This window comes from Glandiceps talaboti, chromosome 3 (assembly GCF_964340395.1).
Source record: "Glandiceps talaboti chromosome 3, keGlaTala1.1, whole genome shotgun sequence".
Lineage (NCBI taxonomy): Eukaryota > Metazoa > Hemichordata > Enteropneusta > Spengelidae > Glandiceps > Glandiceps talaboti.
The window spans coordinates 190,256-214,596 of NC_135551.1; the positions used below are offsets into that span (position 1 = coordinate 190,256).

The window sequence follows — 24,341 nt, forward strand, 5'->3', positions numbered from 1 at the left end:
GCTAAAATAGATACTTCGTTGACTATCTGTAAGTGTAACCCTAGAATCAGAATGTTCATTTGGTGTCATGCTGGTCAGTTGTTTTCCATAGCTCAAAAGATTGACCATTGTCCGTGTTGTCCATTTAAAACTTTACAGCCATTCGCGTTTCAGATGCACTAAATTATTTACGAGATGGATAGCCACACATTACACAGCAAATCTATTTGGGAAATGGTCGTTTATTTGAGAGGTACTATACGTAGTGTGGACACTGACGTCCTATGTTTACAGATAGTAACAGATAAGATATCGTGGGAAATGCCTTGGCGCATACCATTTCTGTCTAGGGTTGGTCTTAGCACATTATTTTTACTTAGACCTAAATTACATGCAAGGAGAAAATGAAACAGGTGGTGTATATTTTTGATCGTGTAATGTTTTATCTATTACAAAGTAAACGATAATAAGCAGCATAAATGCTCAGATTTGGAGTGCATTTGTGTTATGTGTCTAACAAGCAACCCACACACCCGAAATGGAATGAGCAACATGTGTGCACAAATCTGAGCTCTGCATCTGAGGTTCGAGACCAGCATATTGCAGAAAGCAATGCAGGAGGACTGGTATGGTATCGTCAACCCTTGTAAGTCATTGGAAAAACCAAGATGACAGTCAGTGATTGCTATCATGGAAGTAACTGAGGTTGGAACCTTTGTTATTCACTTGCCCAGTGGACAAACATGGTAACTTTTTCCCGGACTTTTGTGGGATAACATGAAGTTTGTGCGTCATTTGGATGACTTCATTTCATGAAAGGGGTTCTACTATAAATCATTTGAAGCTCCTTTATGAATAAACACAATAATACAATCAAAGCTGACAGAATGATAGCAAATAAAATGTTTCGTTTGATACATTGGAATTATTATACAATGAAATTATTACTCTTGTCTTCCTAATTCTCGTGTCCCTAAACCATACCGGTTTAGGGACTACTAGTAATGATATGAGCCACATGTGCGTTGAGTGTTATCTCCTGTCTATCATTTCACATTGTTGTTGATTCAGTGAAATAAACTACGATGTACGGCCGCTACTATGACGTATTGACGCACCACTAGTCATTCAACTGTCAAAGTTCACGCCCCCTCTCTATAGCATATCGCTGGTTTGAAGTCGGAAGTCACCTGATAATACTTCATGACCCATCGAAAGGTCATGCAAGGCTTGTAGTTTTAGCTCCATCGTGATCGTATTTCTTGTTTGTTCACATTCAGTTGTTGCTGTTCCTACTTTTTAGCATGATTATTTACAGTTTAAGGTACTGGTCCGACGGACCAGACAAGGTCAAATTTGTGTGGTCCGCCCAAACAAATCACTGGTCCCGGACCTCGGACCAGTGGATTTGTTCACCCCTGATCAGTATCACGGTGGACTACAACTCAACGCTCGTAGACGAACAAAATTTGGACGCGTGCCAACCGTGCATTATCGCTCGTTTTAGACGTGCTAGTTCGATGTCTAGACCAATCAGATCTCTCGATTTGCGCCATCAATATACTGGTATAATATAATATACTATATACTTTATACTATACTATATACTATATTATACAATAAATACTATATACTATACTATGCTATATACTATGCTATACTATACTTTACTATACTATACAATACTATACTATACTATATACTAGTACTATACCATATAATATATACTACATACTAGATTATACAATATATACTATGCACTGTATACTATGCTATACTATATACTTTACTATACTATACTATATTATACAATATATACTATATACTATACTATGCTATATACTATACTATACTATATACTCTACTATGCTATACACTATATACTATGCACTATACTATACTATATTATATACTATACTACACTATAGTGTAGTATAGTATAGTATAGTATAGTATAGTATAGTATATAGTCTTGTATTCCCGTATTTGTTTGCCCAGAGTTTACTTGTGTTGTTCATCAAATAGAGATGTCAGGATTATGATAATAGTGGACTCAAGTTACTAGTATTTATTTCTGTTTCATTATAGCCTCTCCTCGCCAGTTTCCTGGTGAAGAATTTCACTTTCTTCGAAATTCTTCTTCGTTACTACATGTTCCTATCTATCTGATCGTTTGACCCTTAAAGTGTACATGCAAAGGTACATACTTTTTTTCGTAATTATGTTTATTTTGCCATAAAAATAAAGGAAATCGGGTTTTTAATAGTACAATATAATTCTAACACGAGAAATTGCGCGAAAAATGAGGCACTCTTGGCTCAGCCACAGAGCACCTTCAGGTAAGTACCTCTGATTTGCATATGGATAGGACAGGATTTGGAACTTTATGACGTCACTTCGGGAACACGAACGCATTCGTCAGTGTATCTTTACATGCAAAGCCATTATGGTCGAACCAGAAGGTCAACTTCAAAACCCGTTTTCGCCAGAACCCGACGTTGAATATTGATCAGATTCCTCAAGCGTAGAGCAATACACTCCAGCATTAACATCTGATGGTGTGATTTAACCAAATTCATTCGAACCGACCGCTAGCAGTAACGATAGTTCCTCTGGCAGTGAATGAGTATGTCCTAGTGAAGCCGTGTTGTTTACATAAAGTGGATGCTGTTATCAGCGTCCTTTGTTGACATAACTATTCAATGGGTGGAAAACAGCTCCTGCAGACAATGTAATCGAAACGAAAATTATCTAATATTTCCATACCCATCAAACATACAGAGAATGAGAATGGCTTCAAGAGTTCCCCATAATATTCTCTCAAGTTGTTCAAATGTAGCGTGTTGTATACGTAACAGTACATTCAATCTATGACCATTCAAAATCTTCGCGAAAGTAGACCCACAAATTCGTTAGAGCAGAACGTTTTGTTGGATAACCGTCCCTCTTGAAAGCTATTTGTACACGTACTTTATTTCATTTTTTACTGCATTCATTACCATCCACACAGTGACATGAAGTGGTTTCATCTTCTTTCAAAGCATGGCCCATGTTCACTGAAGCCGGCCGTACTGTGGTGTATTGTCTCCGACCATTTTTGTTTGAGTTTTTTATGGATAGACATGTCTTACGTTGTGGAAGTTATTTGACCTGGGAGCGTGAAGCTTAGTGCTGACTGTACTTTGCTGTGTCCATCCACTTTTGACATGTGATTGGCATGACACAGTAATTGTTCATGTAGACAAAACAATGGAAACAAAAATAGCAACATTATAATGAGCGTTGCGTCTTTTTACTTTGATATGATTCCGACGATGTATGTGATGTATCACAATGAAAACGATCGACTCCCAGTAACATGGAAATCAAAACATACAATCGGACTACGCATTGTTTAAAAACAAATGCTATCGTAATGAAAATATTTCATGAAGCTAACTTGCTTTCTTGAAAACATCATTTCAAATTATTTTATTTGTCTTCCTTTTTTCGCTTTGATCATGGCTACACCGGTGGCGTGGAGAACCCCAGCCCCGGTAACATTTACCGACTTTCACTGTATGGCGTCACTGTCCAGTTTTTACGTGATTTCAACTGCCTTCACCCATTATTACCTACTCAGTTATATCACTCGGAAATGTGTGTAGGGTGATGTTTCACTGCGGGTGCTGCCGACAAAACACCAAGGAACCATTGTTGTCGGAAGACTAAACTGGTACACCACAATATGTACAGTTACAGATAATACTATATGGCAAGCGTAATTAGTAATTCATAAGTAAACATTACACAAAGGCTTAGAAGGCTTTTGTAACACGCGGGACCTCGGCACCTTTCGTGAGCTGGTTGCGGTGCCGAAGTTAGTCGAAGCACAGGGGATTAAGGGGGCAAGTATTTTTGCGACTTTCTTGCCAATGCGCGCAATATTTAGAGGTATGAATGCAATTTCATTTATTTTTATGGCAAAATAAACATAATTACGAAAAAAAAGTATGTACCTTTGCATGTACACTTTAATGGACCCTTTGAAGACTGAGTCTGGGTGACATGATTGCCTGTGTAAATATTGGAATGAGTTTTGATATCCAATACTTTGTGTTATTGGTGTCGTTGACATTTGTGGATTGAAAAGATATGTTACTTCCGTATTTGAGCTTTCCAACGAAAATTTGAAAGTTGGATGTATTTGGTTTATTTTTTCACTCAGATTATTTAGTTCGACTTGGGTGCCACAAAATATCACGAAAACGTCATCCCTGAAAGGTGTCCAGAGTGATATTTTATTCGTGTAGATTTAAATAATGCGACTTTCCAGTTCATGGAATGCTATGTCGACTATTTCGGGTGAGGCCCAAGAGCCCATGCTACATACACATGTTTGTGTGTAGAATTCTCCATTAAATTTAAATGTGTTTTTCGTGAGAATCACATAATAGTTTTAAGAGATACACTGGTAGTGGTTTTGGAATGCTACAGTCGATTGTTTGTGTAACTGGCGAGTCAAGTGCTTTGACAACTGACATATATACCACGTCTAAAGTGACTAGTATCAAATTTTCAGGAACTACAGTAGTTTCTGATGCCATGATGTGATGATACACGTTGTGCAAGTGTGAGACATATCTTGAAAGCCGGACATCCTCACATGAGATCCCATTGGTCTAGTATAGTATAGTATAGTACAGTATAGTACAGTACAGTACAGTACAGTACAGTACAGCAAAGCAAAGCAAAGCATAGCATAGCATAGCATAGTATAGTATAGTATACATGTAGTATAGTAAAGTGTAGTGTAGTGTAGTGTAGTGTAGACCGACACTTGAACTAGAAGACCGACACTTGAGTTAGAAGACCGACACTTGAACTAGAAGACCGACACTTGAGTTAGAAGACCGACACCTGAACTAGAAGACCGACACTTGAATTAGAAGACCGACACTTGAATTAGAAGACCTGTTTTTTGAACTAGAAGACCGACACTTGAATTAGAAGACCGACATTTGAATTAGAAGACCGGTTTTTGAACTAGAAGACCGACACTTGAATTAGAAGACCGATTTGTCGTCATCGGCTACGGTAATTAGAAGACCGACACTTGAACTAGAAGACCGACACTTGAATTAGAAGACCGATTTGTCGTCATCGGCCACTGTAATAATGACAATAATACCACTATCTCCCATTCATTTGTTCCCTCGTCTGAGTCTGACTCAGGGTATCCAGTCAAAACGTCCCCGGGTCAAAACGTCCCCGTCTTTCCATTTTCCTCGACCCAAACTATTTGTGTGTGAGTGTGTGTGTGTGTGTGTGTGTGTTACATTATATCCTTATTTCTTACTATTTCTTACATCACAATACAGTAATGTGACTGCGTACCCACCTCAGGTGCCCAAAATACGTTTATGCGTTTATGCGTAATCATTGTCTTGGGCAACCATCACTTTATTTACGGGAAATCAGACAGATTTGAGGTCGTAAAAGTCCTCCAATTTTTATGAAAATGAGCATGTAAATCACGAACAGAAAATGGTTCGGAATATGGGCATCGATACTTGACCGTGTTTTAGGGAAGGAATGGAAACTGTTACACAGTCAAGTCTCTTGGTTAAATGTTGGTCATACCCGAGGACGTTTTGACCCGGGGACGTTTTGGTCATACCCGGGGACGTTATGACTGGTAACCTGACTCAGAACATGGGCAAAACAGAGTATCAATCTCACTTACATTTTGCTCAAAGATGCACTCAGTGACCCCACTTTGTGCCGATGTTTGGACGTAAACCCTTCTCATTTTATCATCTAGACGTGATAATTGACAAAATGTGGTCTAATCTCGCTCGTTATCGTACGTCTTGACACACCGCCCTCTTTTCCCACCATGCCAAGCGGTAAATAAGATGATTTCCGGTTCAGGATCAAAATGTAAAACTGTATTTGATTGGCCCTCATTACTGGCGAAATGAAGAAACTTTGCAACGGAATCAGATCGGAATAAGGTATTTTCGATGCAAAGATATAGCAAATGCTGCGTCGAAGTATTTTGTACACAGACGAATATCACGTTATAAATTTAAGTAAGTTAAGTAAGTGATAAAGTACCAAACAATTGAACAACTGACCCTCATGTTGTAACCAATGACAGCGGAGGTTACAACTGAAAGGGGTGATTCCCTTAGTGGGCTGCGATTAGAAAAGACAGACGTTCTACCGTGGAAGATATTTTATGGTAGTTTGCCTTGACTCGTAGTAATTTTTGGCAAGGAGCGGAAAACATTGTAATATTATTGACGTCAAATTTGGAAGAAGTGTCAAATATTGCCTCAGTAAACAGAAAGGGTTCGTATTTATCGGCACTTCGATGAAAGAGAGGCGTATATCCAAGATGGCCACACTCTTGTAACTGGAACTCCGCATCAGACAGCTTTTCAGAGGACATGCTAAAGGTAAATAGTTTCTAACGTGTACTCACTACAGATGAAGGCGTTAGAATTACCTAAGCCCTCGACTGTGAAGGCTTGATTATTTCACTGACGTTCTGTATGTTGGCTACAAGGCGTGTTTGGTACTGACACTTAAGCATGGTGTGTGTGTGTGTGTGTGTGTGTGTGTGTGTGTGTGTATGGAGGGGGGGGGGGGGGCGTCACTGATACGATATGTCCGGGCCGAGTTCCATATCGAGATTGTGATCACCATATTCATATTTCAATTCAATTAATTTTTTTTTGCATGAACTAGGCCACTGGCCTTTCGTTACATTTCACAGCCCCATAAGCTTCATATGTTCAAAGGTTATTTGACAAAAAAAGAAAAGAAAAAGAAATTTCACAAATAAGATCACCAGGGGGGGGGGGACGATGCCAGTCACGTGACACGCTATCGCGTCAGCGCAATGAAGCTCATTCAGTATTGATACACTGTCGAGTGCACTTCCTGCCTACCCCTAGCACTGTGTACGGCTGGATACAAATTCGCTGTTGACAACAGATTGACAAGGTACGTACATTTTCACGTTTCATACGTTTTAAATTCGTCTTTCCTTTATTTTTGCCATCGTAATTTATTATGTGTACTGGTACCAAATCAGATCGAAAAGTATTCAGCGACGTGACCGTGTATACCGTACCGTACGTGTACATGCCGGCCTGCAGTTCATTGTATTTGTAGTTCGGTAGGTCGCGGTCGCGTTTTTACCAAAATGAAAAAAGCACATGGATATTCCATTTTCTAGAACCAACTTCAAGGCAGCATTTGTTGGATACCTACATGTCCATTGATAATTAATGACTGTGATAGTTGTGACATTCAATGTCCAGCAAGCGACGTCTACGTCTAGTACGCTAGTGTGCAAGCTCGAGGTCAGGTGATCAGTGCACTACGCCTGGCATAACGTACCGCACCCGCGGTCTAACGCCCATAAGTTTACGTTCTTTCTGCGTTCTCTGTCTTGCCGTACTTACTGAAAAATGAAGTTTCACTCGTGTCGACAAGTAAACTATGTAGTTGTTTAACATTTTTACATGTGTATTGTTTCAGATACGTGCTGTTCCCAGTGAAATGAAACTGGTTGTGCCTTCGACGCATTTCTTGCAGAGAGTGTGAGGAGTACTCCCGTAAGAAATTTTATATGTGATCGCTGCATAATGTATCCAGGGTGGCCCTAGTTATACGACAATGACACGAAAAAATGTATTATATAAAATAAAATAAAAATGTGAGATTTATGGTGTTTTTTTGTATTTATAACAGCATTTCTGGCAAAGTGGTTTGTTCGAAAGTGTATGGTACTATTACTAGTACAACGTTACATTAGGGGTAGACCATTCGATATCCTGTGGGGGGGGGGGGGGGCTTGGAAGATTGGTGGAGAGTCATTATTTTTTTTCCCCACCTGCTTGCCTGAGAATTATTTTTTTTCTCCTTCGCCTATGCTGGCAACTTTTTTTTTCTTTGCTTCTTTGAGATATCCGGATTTTTTTTTACGTCTACGTTGAACGCCTACATTTGTTGCCACAATTTTCTGTTTGGTTTTCACACAGGGTAATACAGAGAGTAAAAAGATGCTGTTCTATCACACACAGATTTTATTTAGAAAACTACATATTTCATACATATTTGATTTTCAATTAAATAAACATCATTGACAGTTTTTATGCCATGGTATGATGACACACTGAAAATACAAATCGGAAACTTGATTGGTGAGCTCAGACATTTAGATAGACCGGTCAGTTTCTCCAGCTTGGGGGGATGGGGGGCGTCAGTGTTATTTTCCATTGGGCCAACAAAAAGTCACTGACCCCATGAATAAAGTTTCATAGCATCTGACAGTAAGCTGTAGAGGAAGAGCTTTGAGACTGGAATATGTGTACCTCTTGTGTGAGTGTGTGTGAATGGGGGGGGGGGGGGGTTCTAGGGCCCTGGAGGATTTTTACTTCTAAAGGCAATGTTTAGGCCATTCACAGACACTTTCAGACAATAATTAAGTTCTTTTATAAACTATCCAATTATCCAATAGTAATAGTAATAGTATGAAGATTACCGTTACAAAACAGTCAAGTTCACTTTTGCCCCAAAGTGCAAGTTAAGTGAAGCACTGATTGTGAAACAGCCAAAAAATTACATATAACTAGTGTGGTAGCTAGGTAATACATGTATTATATGTATAATTGTATGTATAGTTATGTTTGAACCCTTACATGAAGTAATATTTAAACCATTTATGAAAGAAACAGAGACAAGAACAAATATATATATGTACCACAGGCTAACGAAACTGACTGGTCCCTGACATGTGTTTGAAACTGTTTGTCATGATTTGACAAGTGTCCTGGTTGGAGAGGTACGAGCAGGTTGAACAGTATACTCGAACCTGTGCATCATTTCCCTATCAAGATATTTTTTTTCTAGAAGCAGTGGTCCATCTTTTTTTTTCCATCACCCACTCATATCCGGATTTTTTTTCAAGCAAATCCACTTGGCATCTTTTTTTTCCCCCGAAATCTTCCAAGCCCCCCCCCCAGGATATCAAATGGTCCACCCCTTATAGGAATATGACGAGGCGTGCGTCGCCATCTTGAAATTAAGACAGTTTCGACTAGTCTTTGACGCTGCCGTATAGTCATTATTCGTGGAGCATTTAGTGGTGGCAAGATATAACGTAAATTATCATGAATCAAAATGTATAAATGTTGATTTTTTTCATTGAATACATGGTGTTCTTCTGTGAAAAAACCATCGGAAAATAGCGTTCGTCGAAAGCTCTGACTAAGTAGTTTGACCTGTCTCCTGCATTCGAACATAAATAATTTCACAACTGGACGTTTTTGATATTATTTAAGCAGTTTGGGATGATGCTTTATAGCTTTACAACAAATGTGGAATTTATCTTGAGAAATTATTTACATATACACTCAAAATTCATTGAAAAACGGGAAATACTCGCTTGTACTAAGTTGTAGTGCAGCGGGGTCACGCTCTATTGTTCTAGGGGTCAAACCATATCACGTGGTAGGTATCGTCCCCCCCTGAAGATCACTGTACACATCGGTAGCAATACAAAACAAAAATTATATTTCGCTATTATTTTGTCTTTTCTTAAAGCTTTTGAAAATAAATTTAGCCAGTCCAATGGTGTCATATTTTCAATAGTTTATGTAAATACTCATGAAATTAAGTTGAACACATGTCAAGAAAAGTTACAATTTGTTTCTATAATTTATTACACTGTACACATTTACTTTGATCTGAACTGATTGATAAGTGTAACCTATGAAGTATCAGAAATAGTATTGCTCAGCTTGTTTTGAGATAATAACCATGACATACTAAAAATCTGACACTCTAAAACAAAAAGGAAATTAGAAATACATGGTCACCTAAGTCTAGTAGATTCAAAAGGCATTTCTGCCTGTTTGACACATGAAGACATTTCACTCACAATACAACACATGGAAAATTCTGAACATATTCATATACAAATATTTACCTTGATAGTGTTGAAGTCTTCAAAAAGTGCTCCCAATTTTATCTGCTTGCCTTCAAGGCAAAACGCTGCTACATGTATCTCTGTCACCTGGCATCAACACATGTCTGTGTTGACATCCCAAGTCCCGTTGCATTCTAGGTATAACATTCAGATTTGCGATGTCAAATATGTTGACATTGTTATCATTCAGATAATTACTTTACAACAAGCAGTTTGATTGCTGTGCACCACAGTGTTTATCGATATCTTGCCCACGCTGACAATCATAAATACGGAAATACCTATCATGTTTTCGAAGCGTCGCCATTTTGACATCGTAGTATTACGATTAGCTGATCTTACACTTCTTCAATGACATGACACTAACTGGCCATTTTACGACTGAGACTCGATTTGTTGACACTACAATCTCCAATATGGCGGACCTTGATCCCATGTGTGTCTGCACACTCACTGACGTCTTGTACAGTGATTTTTCAACAACAACAACAACAACAACAACATAAAAAATAGCCCAGAAACTTCCCCAACCTGCTGTGGATCTGTGCGTAATGGTTGCGTTCTCGCCATTTGTAAAAGCTACGGTTTTCTTGGGTCAAACACAGTCAAATGCACATACTATACCAGAATGGGTGCATGGCTCTCTAGCTTACTCATATCTGATAGCTCGCCCCTCAGTAATGTCTTTAAACTATGAGTTACATTAACCTGTTGTAAATAGCTTGTGTTAGCGTAATCTCGCGGATATTTACAGTCGAATGGTATCTAAAGGGTTAACCAAATGAAAACTTATATGTATTCGGCTATATCACAATGAGGCGTACACAACCAACACCAACACCGTTACGGTCACATAGTAAAAATGTGAAATTTAACATTTCCAAAACAATAACGTAAGTTACATAATTCCAGGTTAACTGGCAAAATAAAAAAAAAATTAAGTGAATCGGATAAAAAATGTATGAAATACACATATTTTAAAGGTATGATTTTCACCATTTTTGCATGTTACGAAGGGTCATTTTAATTTTCACTAATTGTAACTACTCCTCATTCATACACTTTATGACCAATACATCATATTGTAAGTTCTGTACACTTTAAATTTATTTTAAAGTTTATTTAAGTGTGTGCTTGACATGCTGAAGAAATGCTGATGTTGAAAATCTGCATGGTTATCGAAATGACTCCTTGTTACGGATTTTTGCAAAATTATAGCAACCTTATAAGAAGTGACACTGTACAAAATAAACCTGACAATCTTCAGCACTTTAGGTCGTTATGAGATTGGAAATTATCTCTATTAATAAATTAAGAATAAAATTCAAACTCAAAAGTTGTTTCAAATTTGTCTAGTAAAAACCGTTGGCCCACTTGTCAATTAGACTTACAAGTTACACAAAGCATGATAAGGCACTGTGAATGGTGCAAATAAACAACGTGCGAAATGCCAAATACCAAATGTAAACAATACAAGTGAACAAAAGGGTCTGTGTGCACTCTATTAGCCCGATATTTTGCCTAAAATCAAGCTCACATGTGCGAACGGTATGTGAAAATGATACATTATACTGAAATAGAATGACATTACAATGAAACCAAAATGTTTCTCTGTTCCTCAGTTTGATCGATATACGTTCTTGGTTGCTACACTCCTTAGTAAAATCACAATTTCATTCTACAATTTTTTGTGTGCGCGCCAAGTATTTTCTGTCAAGTAGTTGTGTCATTGACGTACCTGGTACCGAGTAGGCAGTGATGTAGATAATAGCTGGTTACCTACTGGTCAAAAGGCCCAGCTATAACTTGTAAGTATAACAGTTGTGGGACCGGCTTAGGAAAGTACTCAAACCTGACGATCATTGAAAAAAATTCTAAGGTCGGAAAATTAAATATGAGTTGCCCAGAAGTTCTAATAGCAACTAAAATACCCAAAGTGTGATAAAAAGAAATAAATTCATAATTATTTGGAAAACATTTGACGATTACGGGGTAAAACAAGACTGGCCACACTATCGCTAGCGAAAGCCTAGTTTCATAGGAACGTTGAAGGAAGCGCGAAGCGAAGTACTATGAGGTCAATGTAACGTCTCATGATGTATGATGCAACAACATGACGTTTACGCAGAGTAGAACTAAATGTTTTCTAATCTTCAGTGGAAAGAAATTTTGTCGATCATACACTGACTTTTTTCAAATTCTTAAAACATCTGAGACCAGATGTCAACTGAGCGCCTCAAGTAAGGGAACCACCAATTATTAAAATTAAACTTAAAAAAAACTATGGTATAAACAAATTTTTGTTGCTGAGGAGAACTATGAACTTGGTATACACCATGATAAGTTTTATTTCTGAACGATGTGTACCTGTGAACCATGGTTAACCTCAAATGAATCTTCGAAGAGCATGTAGTGAAATGTATGTTCGATCCGGTAACGAAGCTGAAAAAAAAGGTTTCAGTTTGAGTGAGATGAAATGGTGACATGGGTCCAGTGATGTGATGTATTTATTTATTGCTTCGCCCGTGAAGGAAGATGCTTCACCGGAATGGCTGTGCAATTGATGGAGACCTTTTGTAATCACGTCTATTAATAAGTAACCAATCACGTGTATAAGTAATGATAATATTTCGTAGTTTCTAAACTATCTAAGACGGCACATGAAAGTGTTGAAACGTTTTGCATACGATGTGTGGCGTAATTTGGCTGAAAACCCACTCAAATTTGCAATTCAGATGTGAATCGCTTCTATTTGCGTTTACATTGTAGGAATTGTAGGATTTGGTTCATGCCGAATTCAATGTCACAAACACAGAAGAAGAAGCCCCAAAATCACAGCAAATGCTACCTACAATATATACAGTCGACATGATCGAATCATGGACGCCATCTTGCCATATTACACTTCATGCATACGCATTTGTCTTCATTGCATTCTCACGGAATTGAACTTCGTAAAGGTATAACTCAATTGAAATGTAGACACTAGAGCCAAAAGGAAGATCTAAAAAAATATATAGCATTTGTATACTCGCCAAACGTTTCGGATTTGGTCTGCTTGAACAGCTACAATGCAATTTTGGCAGACGAGTCGCCATATCATAAAACCATCGACAGAGACCGGCCGCTGGGGGCAGCCTTCCGAGTTTACTCGTAATTATATTAATTCATATTGTCTTAACACTTTCAAGTACATCAACAAATTTTTTAGGACAAATGTATTTTCTTATGTTTGATGAATATACTAATTTTTATTGAAATTGAAGTATGCAGTCTTAAGATATTGCTTAATTATTTGATTTCATTAACATGCAAATTTCTCTAATTAAACATTAACCGATCTGGCTCAAAACTTAATCAGGTCTAGCCATTATTCTAAAGATTATATATTCCAAATTTCATTACAATTGAGCCAGTTGATTTTTAGAAAATGATGACACAGACACACACACGGACAGACAGACAAACAGACAGACATTCCACTTTTAATACCTCCCGTACCCTTACGGGAGGTAAAAACTGAAGAGAGGAAGCAAAATGTGACACTGTCAGACAAGATAGACGTACGGTACATGTACAGGAGGCGAGGCACACCATGTGATTGTGGTGCAAACTGGACAATGATAGTGTCACGTATAAGGCATCAGATGTAATACATGTAGCTTACCAAATATTCTTGGAATGCAGTCTTTCTTGTAACAAGTATTAGAAATTGTCAGAAACCTGAGGATTTTATGACTGAATATGGTTCGATCAAGAATTCCCATTCAGTTAAAATTCCTGATGACCGGGATGCAAGACATTTTTGACACATTTACTTTAGTTCAACGTTTGATACTGATAAGCGACGTTGATGATGGGTACAGTGATATAATTCATAAACAAATCTAATGTTGGCAACTCTTTTATTTCTGTAATGATCTTCAAATCTCAAGGACAACTGCCTATGTTGTACACATAGATCATACATCACTGCCTCATCTAGTTCCTATACCTGTCGACTGTTCTCTACGATCTCTAGCTCTGTGCATGTTGTGGAGATGAACGTAACACAAACTACATTGAAACTAGACTACAAGTACAACCATGGCGGCATCAGAAAATATGTGTTTCATTCGAATTTGAGAGTTGAAAAATCGTATTAAATTCTTTCCAGATTTCTCAAAAATCGTTTCCATATGTTTTGGCACTATCCGGCAATAACCCTTGTCATGTAAATGACATCGACTGACATCATAGTCAAACATACGAAGACAGAGTGGAGACCAAACTAGAGTCGGTACTCAACCCACCATGACGTATGCATTTTTGCGTTTGTTTTGAAATAGCTGGGGTGGTACTCGTACACATCAGGGTAACTCGGAGAAGCACGTTTGTGATTTTATTGACTGTTTTCTGAGATGAAACTTTGGGTTAAATACAAGTTTAATCAATCATAAAACAGCCATAACAGATACTTTCAAAGAATTAGAACACGAAAGGAAAATAACAGAAACATCAATGACATTTCTACCAAACTCGAGATCGCACATACATGTAGCTAGCTACCTAGTGTACGGTAAGTATGGAAGTGTAAAGCTTAGTATGCTCTGTCACGTGCGATACTTGTGAAGTTAATTTTTAAGTTTACCCGATTATGTTGTCCAAACACGAGACCTACCTGTAATCTGTAATCTGTAAAAAAAAAATTGTCATCTATCTAACGATTTTCGTGTTTTCAAATTTACATAACGATCGACCAAATGCCGACGCTAGTGTACAGTACTGTACGTGTGCAACTGTAATCTAGTACATTGTACAAATGATACGTAAGTAAGTTAGTTCGTACCCAAGAATATCAGTTTATAATTTTTGGATGGTGTTGGAACAGGTCCCTCAAAATATAATTTTTATATATATCTGTATAGAAATACGTGTTTCACCAAGACTGGGTGTCTGGTCGTACGTACGCAGAAACACTGTCACTTGAAAAAAATTAACAAGGGACTCTTTGGATTAGGCAAGAACTACATGTAACCAATATGTGTGAACAACCACTAATATGTTGATAAACGACTTGGGTTGGATTTACCAAACGCTCCTCCCAGATTAACAAACGTATTCCGTTGCACATGCACAAACCTACTTCCGTAGCGTGGGCACATAGCCTGGTTGCACCTTGGGCTTTAACTTAAAGTAGCACCTTTCAAGAAACGGTTAACTTGGCTGCTGCTGTTCTAGGATGCAACCCTGATTGAACCCTCCCTCTCAGAATTTTGAAAAATTCTTTATTGGGTTTCAGCTGCCTGATGCATGCCATAAATGAATGGTATTACAATGTACATGTAGTTAAATCACATTATGAGGTTGTTAATATAATATAATAACCATCAGGTAGTCTCCACGTACTACATCCTTGATGAACAAGCTTTAATAGTTAAGATTTATTGAAAAATGTGCACGATTTATAATGATCTACTTCATCTCAAACATAACTTGTTTTGTTTCATTGCAAGTGTTCTGATCATTACTCAGTCATTTTATACACAAACAATATTTTAGAACCCCCCCCCCCCCCCCCACCAACACACACACACAAAAATCTTGTTACCATAGTTCCCCATCAATTTACGTATGTTTCTCAGTCTTAAAAAAACCACTGTAAATGATAGCTATTATAATTCAGATAAGGCCAAATAAAAAAAGTTTTTGGGTTCCAGTAACCCCACCCCACCCCCACCTAGTTTTTCACGCCGACTCATTCGAGGATGCAAAATCTGTTACGGGGAAAACTTACATGTATCTGTTAAGCCAGTCAATAAGGCTGCTACATGTATGTTTTATTCTTTATTCAAATATATATTTTGAGGAGACACAGATGTGATAGCTGTAGTGTTTATTGATTATTTTTATGAAAATTTTATGGAAATTATATTGACCAGACTCAACTGTATGTTGGAGCCTGCTGTAACCCTTAAAGCAAGATATTATCAATTGCGTTTTTGTTTATTTCCCATGCAAAAGACCTAATATTTCAGAGCTTCATCTCAAATAATGTGCCATTTCGACAATCTGTTGTAATGTCCCGTAAACTCCACAATGTACTGCAACAAACACATACATGTATCTCACCACAAGAGGGCAGCAGGTGGTAATGAGCTTTGAGAGAAAATTCATGGATCATATGGTCGATTTCAAAGCAACATACATGTAAGCATCCTTTCTGCTTGCGACAGCCCATGTTATAAAATATAAAGAATCTTGTTCTTTATTATAATCATTTTCGGATTTCACTAGAATTGTTACCTCATGCCCCTTGTTTTACCACCTTGTAATGTGTTGTACAAATTCAGTGTATATTTATTTGGCACTCTTCATTCTACATGTATGATGTCATATTGGTATGTACAAATTCAGTGTATATTTATTTGGCACTATTTATTCTATGATGTCATATTGGTATTTAGAAATTCATATTTATTTATTTTTTTCATTGGTACAGATTTGTTGATTGTTGGTGGTCAGTATAAAGATTGTTTGATTATCATGGCTCAGTTCACAGGCTCACCACAAAGTAAGTACAAACATATGTAGAGAGACCCAACAGGTGTCCAGTACAGGGATGATAGGACTCTACTGACAGCAAGAAACATGTATCTTATTTTGATACTCTGTTAATTTATTCTCAGACAAGTACATCTTGACAAGTACTTGACAAGTTTACTCTAAAAAGATGTTCTATCCTTTTAAGATTTCTAATTCAGTAAGTACGACTGTAAGATATGATTTTTTGCATCCTGCTTAAGGTGTCATTGTCTTCAAGAGACTGAATATTAGCAGTACAGAGAATTGTGTGTTCACAATCAATTATTGACATTCCATTAAATCAATAAATTTATTGTAAATAGGGAGTTCAGTGAAAAATTTAGATCCATAATAGCAATATTTCAATACTTAACAATTATCATCCTATGAAAGTGAAGTAAAATAAAAAAAAAATTATTGAAATTGGTCCACCGGTTCAAAAATGATCACACTTTTACTGCGCTAAAATTTGCCTGTTTTTAGCACAACTGAACTTGTTCAGTAGTGCTATAGGGATCGCCCGGCGTCTGTCTGTCTGTGTGTGTGTGTGTGTGTGTGTGTGTGTGGATGTGTGTGTGTGTGTAAACAACTTAAAGTCAAAAACTGCTGAACCGATTGCCATGATATTTGGTGGGTCCATTACCTTGGGTGTCTAGTTGGGAAATTGTTCAAATCAAAATGATCGCATCACAGGTCTGTGATTTGGGTAAAAAAATGTGATTTTTGGTCAAAAAACTTAAACTCAGAAACTACTGGGCAGATTGGTGCGAAATTTGGTGGGAACATTCTGAAGGGGGTGTAAAGTAAGATTTGTTCATGACATGATGATTCCATCAGTGATATGCAAATTAGGGCTAAAAATGTGTCTTTTTGGTTAAAAATCTATAATTCCAAAAGTACTGAGCAGATGGGGCTGAAATTTAATGAGAATGTATCTAGGGATGTATGGATGAAGAGATATTAAGCATACAGTGAGGCCATGAGTGATATGCAAATTAGGTGTACAAATGTTCATTTTTGGTCAAAAACTTATATCTCAAAAACTATTTGGTCACTGAGTCTGAAACTTGGTGAGATGTTTCTGAAAGTGTTATTCTGCAGATTTTCATCAAAACATTTTGACAAAATTGGCCCTAGCAACCATGACCATGCCCTTAGCAACGACCAAATGGTCGTGTATTTTACAAAGATAACAGGGATTAATAGACAATTGAATAAACATTCAAAATATGTATGTAAATTTGCCTAGCAACAAGACCACGCCCATAGCAACAGCCAAATGATCACATATATTGCAAAGATAACAACCAGGATTAATAGACAATTTAATAAACATTCAAAAGATATATGTAAATATGCCTAGCAACAAGACCACGCCCATAGCAACAGCCAAATAATCACGTATATTGAAAAGATAATATCAGGAATTCATACACAAGTGACCGAAAACATACAAAAATGTATGCAAATATATCTAACAACATGACCACGCCCATAGCAACAGCCAAATGATAGCATGTATCGTAAAGATAGCAACATGGTTGGATAGGCAACTGGGTAGCCATTCAACAAATGACCACTTATTGTTAGCATGGACTACCATATGGATAAACATTTTTAGAAACTGTACAGTTGTGCTACAACGCCATTGGCTGTATTTTTGAGAAAATTGAGTTGAAAATCTCTAAAAACTGACAATTTCCTAATTTTAGAGGAAGTTAACTTCATAAAAACTGCTTTCATTAGGAAAAATGTTTAAGATACTGAAAAAGTTTTACCCATTTAAACAATCTTTACATGATTTACACAAAATTTTCTTGTATTTTTAAATTTTAAGACAATCAAAAATGCTAAATATTTCATCTGACTTAATAGTTTTTTTCAGTGCGGCACCATTGGAAAACATCAAAATCTTACAACTTTGATGACTGTTAACTTCAAAATAATTCTCTTAATTTAGCTACAATTTTCAGACAACATAGTTATTTAGTTACAAATTCAAAAAATAACGTCAAAGATTATATTCCGATTATACTTTCATATTTTCAACTCATTGAAAATCATGAAGAGCCCTGTTTTCATTATGGAATAGCGGCCATATTGGCGGTGGCCATATTGGATTTTTAGGAATTTTCATAAACAAACTTTTCTGTTCATGTAGTTTATGTTACTAATTTATACATTCAGCAAAGTGATAAAATAATTGTTTGGATGTTCATATGTATCACATTTAGTGATTGAAAGTATCAAATAATTGGTATTAAAAAGCGGAATGTCGCAATATCATATAGTTCGCAAGAAATTTGGCAAAAATATTCCAAAATCGAAAATTTAAAATACAAAATATTTCACTTTACTGCCCTTATATGATAATAATCACTGTTGATACTCTTGAGCTACTAATTGTGAGTACAAATTCAGAAAATCAGTCAATATTATTAGGTTTTAAGAACTTTTGGAGAATGGCAAACTTCACAAATATTTTATTAGACTTAAATTTTAAATATGTGTTTTGGTGCGGCACTGACAAATTTGTCATTTTTCGCAACATTCAGAAGACTATAACTTTATAATTATACAAGATATCTCCTTGGAATTTGATCCAATAATCAATAATCAATACTTGATATAGTTGTATCATTTCAAGTTGCAAATCCCAAAGATGTCATTTGGTAAATCGCACCGTATAGTATAGGCAAATATCCCTATAATGCAAGAATCAAATGTCTGTACTGTAACTCAAAAACTATACATGGTACTTTGATGAAATTTGATAGACACACCAATAACACCTGAATGTAGTTCTAAACACTTCTAAACACTTCAATCATTACAGTACAGCTTATAATTAAGTAATTTTTCTACTTTTCAAAGTGTTTGATTTTCAACACGAGTATCAATTCAATATAAATTTACATACTTGTATAATTCATTTGTCTCGTGCGTATGATATTGATTTTATTGGGGTCAACTGTTGCAACATTGGCCATTTAAAAGAATTAGCATGATGATATTCCTTGCAAGAAAATGGACACTGATAACAGATGGGGTACAAGAAGCTTCAATGACTTAACCAGCAAACTAGTCATCTTCATCTATAGGCAAAAGGCATGCCACGCTGTGTTGTTTGTGTAATTCAAAACTGATACGTCCTGTGCATGTTCTTGTTTTTCTTTTCTTCTCTCTCTTACTAGTCTTAGCTATTTGTTGTGTTGTTATTATCTAGTACCTTCAAATTGTTATTAATATCATCAACAGAATTTGGTAGGTCACCTGTTGTACAAACGATAATCTTTAGATTCTGTACAAGTTGTGGTATTGTCAGTTTTTCCCCTGATCCTGCCACTTCTTTAGCATTTTGTTTACAAGTATTGTCTTTAAAATGTCAACATGAAACTGAATCTGGTCTTTATTAAGTGCTTTCACTTGTTCACTTCTCTTCATCTCTCTAAATTTGCTCTACTTCTAATTCACTTTTCCAAACCCCATACTTATTTCTAATCCTGTGTTCCAATTGAACTGTCTTCTGTTGTTTTCTTTGTAGTTGTTTGTGCATCATCTCCTTACTGTAATTTTGTTCTTTTCTCTGTTTTGGAGCTTCTTCTTTTTTAAAGTATTTTGTCTTAATTTTTTTTTGGGGAGAGAGCAATAAGATATGATGTGGTCTTATTTCTAACAGATATTTTACATAACATTTCTAGTACACATTAATCTGACTACATGTATAGCATTTATAAAGACAAAAAAATTACCTTCCCATACAGCAAGTCTCTAAAGTGTCGTCTTTAGGGCACATTAGAATGTATTTACAACATAAAAATAAATAAATTTGAAGGTTATCAACAGTTAGAGTAAAATTTCGTTACTAATTACATGTAAAAGCTGCTTAGTCTATTTTCGTGTCTATGTACTTCCGGGTTGACGGAACGTGATACAGTCGGTCTAAGAAATGACAAAACCATTAGTAAAATAAAGTTCATGATTTTAATTTTTCAAACTGAATACTAATATCGACTACACATTCAATAACTGATTTCGTGTATTTACAATTTAGAAATGTCCCCCCAAACACGACCTCGCAACACGAAACACGTAACTGTGTTAGCACTGCATGTAGCTGTAGTACCACACCACACCATAGCAATGTACATGTAGGCTGTAAGTTGTACTGGTAACAATTACGATCGTCACTGCATGTAGGAAGTACAAAAACATAGAACACGTTGTTTTCTTGCTGAATAAACTCGTCGAAACAAAATGAAACAAGTATTGGACCCACAAACTAAAGCAATTATTTGAAATTCGACGCAACGATAACAACACGATCAAATTGCGTCATTGATTTTGACAGCTGCCATTAGCTTCACTAAGTTCGTTCCGATGAACGCCCGGTCGAACGCTGACGTCCAATTTGTACAGCGGTACAAAGGGAGCTGGTCAATAATATACCAAATAAATAACCCAGAAATGTAGTTTAAATACCAACGGATCTGAGAATTACTGTTTAAAAAGACTACGCACCGTACATAAATACGAAATCACGCGACAAAAACTTAAACCTTACTTTACTACTATAGATGCTGGCCTGACCCGTATTAAACACATATCATCTTACAGCTAATTTTATTGGCTATAATTTTAGCTAGGTTTGAAAGGTCTCACTTGATTGGCTCACCCTTCGCTATTCCCGTTTGCAAGAGACACCCCCGCCAGAATCAAGTGCCACGTAGTACAGCAATGGCGCGAGGCCGCCTGTTGGGCGACTTTCCCACCGGGCGTGCTTTTCGAAAACCACATCATAAGCTTTTATCGCGCGAAATCATTGAAAATCTACCCCCTTTCAAAACTAATCGTAATTTTATCGCGAAATGACAACCGGAGTTGGTTGAAATAGCAAATTAAAAATCGAATGAATTTTACAGTGACCGTGAATTTGTATGGCCGCCATTTTGAATTCTGAACTCCCTATTGTAAATATGTATTTAGTTATATTTGTTAATTTCTAGTGAAGTGTATAGCCAATTTGATATGCACTACTTATTTCCACTTGTAGGTCACTACATGGATGCATATTTCCAAATGTTGATGTGCCAATTTTCTTAACCCAGTACATACATGTTCTTTACTGTCCAAGGAATACATATTAATGTTGTACTGTTGTGAAATAGTTCAATTGTATTGTGTAAATACTTGTTTACATGAGAATGAGGATGCCTATAAAATGTATGCACTACTGAAGATGGTGAAACATACAAAAATGAAAACATACAATGTACGACTACCTGCTCTGAACAGTTAGGCAGTAATACTATTTGGTAAGATACTGTGTACAGTTAGACAGACCTACCAATTACAGTTAGGCAGCCCTACTGTTTGCAGGTAGGCATACCAACTGTTTACAGTTAGATTTCCTGTTCATAGTTAGGTAGTCTATCTGTTAGACCTCGGATGTTCTTCCAATAGAATACGACACACGAGGATGGAACATCCAAGGTCTAGCAAATGTCATCAGGATATAAATAACTGCCAATCAGAGAACCGCATTAGCGACAAGCACAAACAGAGGACAATAGCTAATTTTTCATGCATATTCATCTTAAGGAGGGTCTTGTAAAAATAACCACCAATGCGTTAACTAAAATGTGTGAATGACAACGTCTGCACACTCATCAAACTCACAATTACCATAAACCGATAAGACATATTAATGACATAAGTGTGTTTGTCAACACCTGCATGCAGAGATTGAATATATTAAAGTATATATATGCATACATGGCCCAACCCACCACTTAACGTAATCTCAATGGAATGTCCGGTCTGAAAATGACATTTGCTAGACTGTTCGGGCAAGCCCTCACTGCGAACTTTGTTCGCTTATAGTATCGAAAGAAAGCCCGAACGTCTAGCAGCAAGAGTTAGGCAGACCTGCTGGTTACTGACTGTCTAACTGTGTACAACAAGTCCGCCTAACTTTTCAGAGTTACGCAGACCTACTGTTTACAGTTAGACAGACCTGCTGTTTACAGTTAGGCAGACCTACTTTTTACAGTGAGGAAGACATACTATTCACAGTTAGGCAGACCCACTGTTTACAGTTAGGCAGACCTATTGTGTACAGTTAGGCCAATGTACTGTTCAGAGTTAGGCAGACCTACTGATCATAGTTAGGCAGACCTACTGTTCACAGTTGGACAGACTTACAGGTAATAGTTCACAGTCAGGCAGACATACTGTTAACTCTTTGCTGCCGGCAGGCGCCTGAGGGCGTACTTCACTGAAGACTCCACTCCGTTGTAGCCGACAGGCGCCTAAAGGCGTATAGTATGCATGCAACCTTTGACTCGAATGTATGATGTCATTGTTCGTTATAGGGGGGTATTAGTACTTCAATTGCCTAGAAATTGGCGCCAAGATACATTGATATGTAAGTCACTGTTTACCATAACACGACAAACAGGTCAGCGGTTCACAGAACATATATGAATGAAAATGTAAATATGGCGACCGGAGAAAAGAATGATCATGCGATCGGCAACTATCGGTGGGCGACATAATAGCTGATATTTTTTATTCTTCGTCTGATTCTGACTCTGAGGGATTTATTTTCTGACATAGAGGATGACGTACCATTAGCCAGGTTAGTTTGACGTAACTCGGATGACGAGGCAGAATTAAATATTTCACCCGATGACAGCGACAACTTCCGTAGTAGTTGTGGCAGCAGTGACGATGACTCGATCGAGTGGTTGCGTGACATAGCTGAAGTTGATGACTTTGAATTTAATGAAAATTCAGGAATAAATTTTTTTCAATGATAAATCAGCGAAAGATGTTATTGAATGTTTTTTCACTCTGGAACTTATGACTAAAATAGTAACTGAATGAACTAACCGCTATATTGATCGTGATCCAAACAATCGAAAGTCAGCATGGGAAGCTATATTCGTCGATCATCTTGAAGTGTTTTTAGGTCTTTAGTGATGGGATTAGTTGACAAGAAGGGGTCGTTCAAGGAGTATTGCACTATTGGTCTGAATATTGGCTAACGCACACCCCTGCTTTTGGAAAAGACATGCCTTGTCACCTCTACTGTCAAATTTTACGATATCTACACTTTGTTGATAATGAAACCCTACCCACTGATTGAAATGACCCTAACTTTGACAAACTACAGAAAATAAAACCCACAACCCAAAGTGATGACATTAGATTTGACAGAGATTTGCAGCATGCACCAGCTTTAACAGAAACTAAATCAAAATGTCAATTACACATGCATAGGAAAGATACAAAGTACATTTGTGGAACATGTAAGGTTAGGATGTGTCCAGCACCCTGTTTCCAATGATATCACTGTATGAATGATTACCAGTACAATGATTCAGAGTGTGCAGGTAGAGAATTAGCTAGGAAAAGGAAGAAACTGTAGAGTAGGATAATTGCAGAAAAAAAACCCAGTAGTGATGAGTAAAATAAACTTTATTCATAGTTTTGGATGGATTTTTAGTCCCCGCGGACGAAGTCCGGAACGGGGACTTATGGATTGGGTTCCGTCTGTCCGTGCGTCCGTCCTTCCGTCCGTCCCCAGCCGTTTCTCATGCCTGGACCGATTTTTTTCAAACTTGGTACAGGGGCAACATGCTATGGCATACATATGCACGTCAATTTGTTTTATGATACGATCCAATATGGCCGCCTAGCAACCATTTTGTTTGCGAATTTTCCCTGTCTAAAGCCATAACTCAGACATGCTTTAACAGATCTCATTCAAAGTTGGTATTAGGACAGTGTTCTATGACATACATGTGCA

The 24,341-nt window shown here is 37.1% G+C and overlaps 2 protein-coding genes across 4 annotated transcripts in view; one reads left to right on the forward strand and one right to left on the reverse strand.

Moving 5' to 3' along the window:
• Positions 1-5,835, reverse strand: part of LOC144432511 (quinone oxidoreductase-like protein 1) — a 163,598-nt gene extending 157,763 nt beyond the window's left edge. For all 3 annotated transcript variants that reach the window (XR_013480725.1, XM_078120733.1, XM_078120732.1), the window contains exon 1: positions 5,705-5,835. Coding sequence is in view for 2 of the 3 variants with exons in the window: in XM_078120733.1 (XP_077976859.1) it covers positions 5,705-5,770 (66 nt within the window). In the remaining variant the exon portion in view is untranslated. The remainder of the gene's footprint in view (positions 1-5,704) is intronic.
• A 112-nt stretch (positions 5,836-5,947) lies between these two features.
• LOC144432808 (intersectin-1-like) overlaps positions 5,948-24,341 on the forward strand; it is a 305,852-nt gene continuing 287,458 nt past the window's right edge. The window contains exons 1-2 of the mRNA XM_078121087.1: positions 5,948-6,422; positions 16,446-16,517. Of these exons, the coding sequence (XP_077977213.1) occupies positions 16,490-16,517 (28 nt within the window). The 5' untranslated portion in view covers positions 5,948-6,422; positions 16,446-16,489. The remainder of the gene's footprint in view (positions 6,423-16,445; positions 16,518-24,341) is intronic.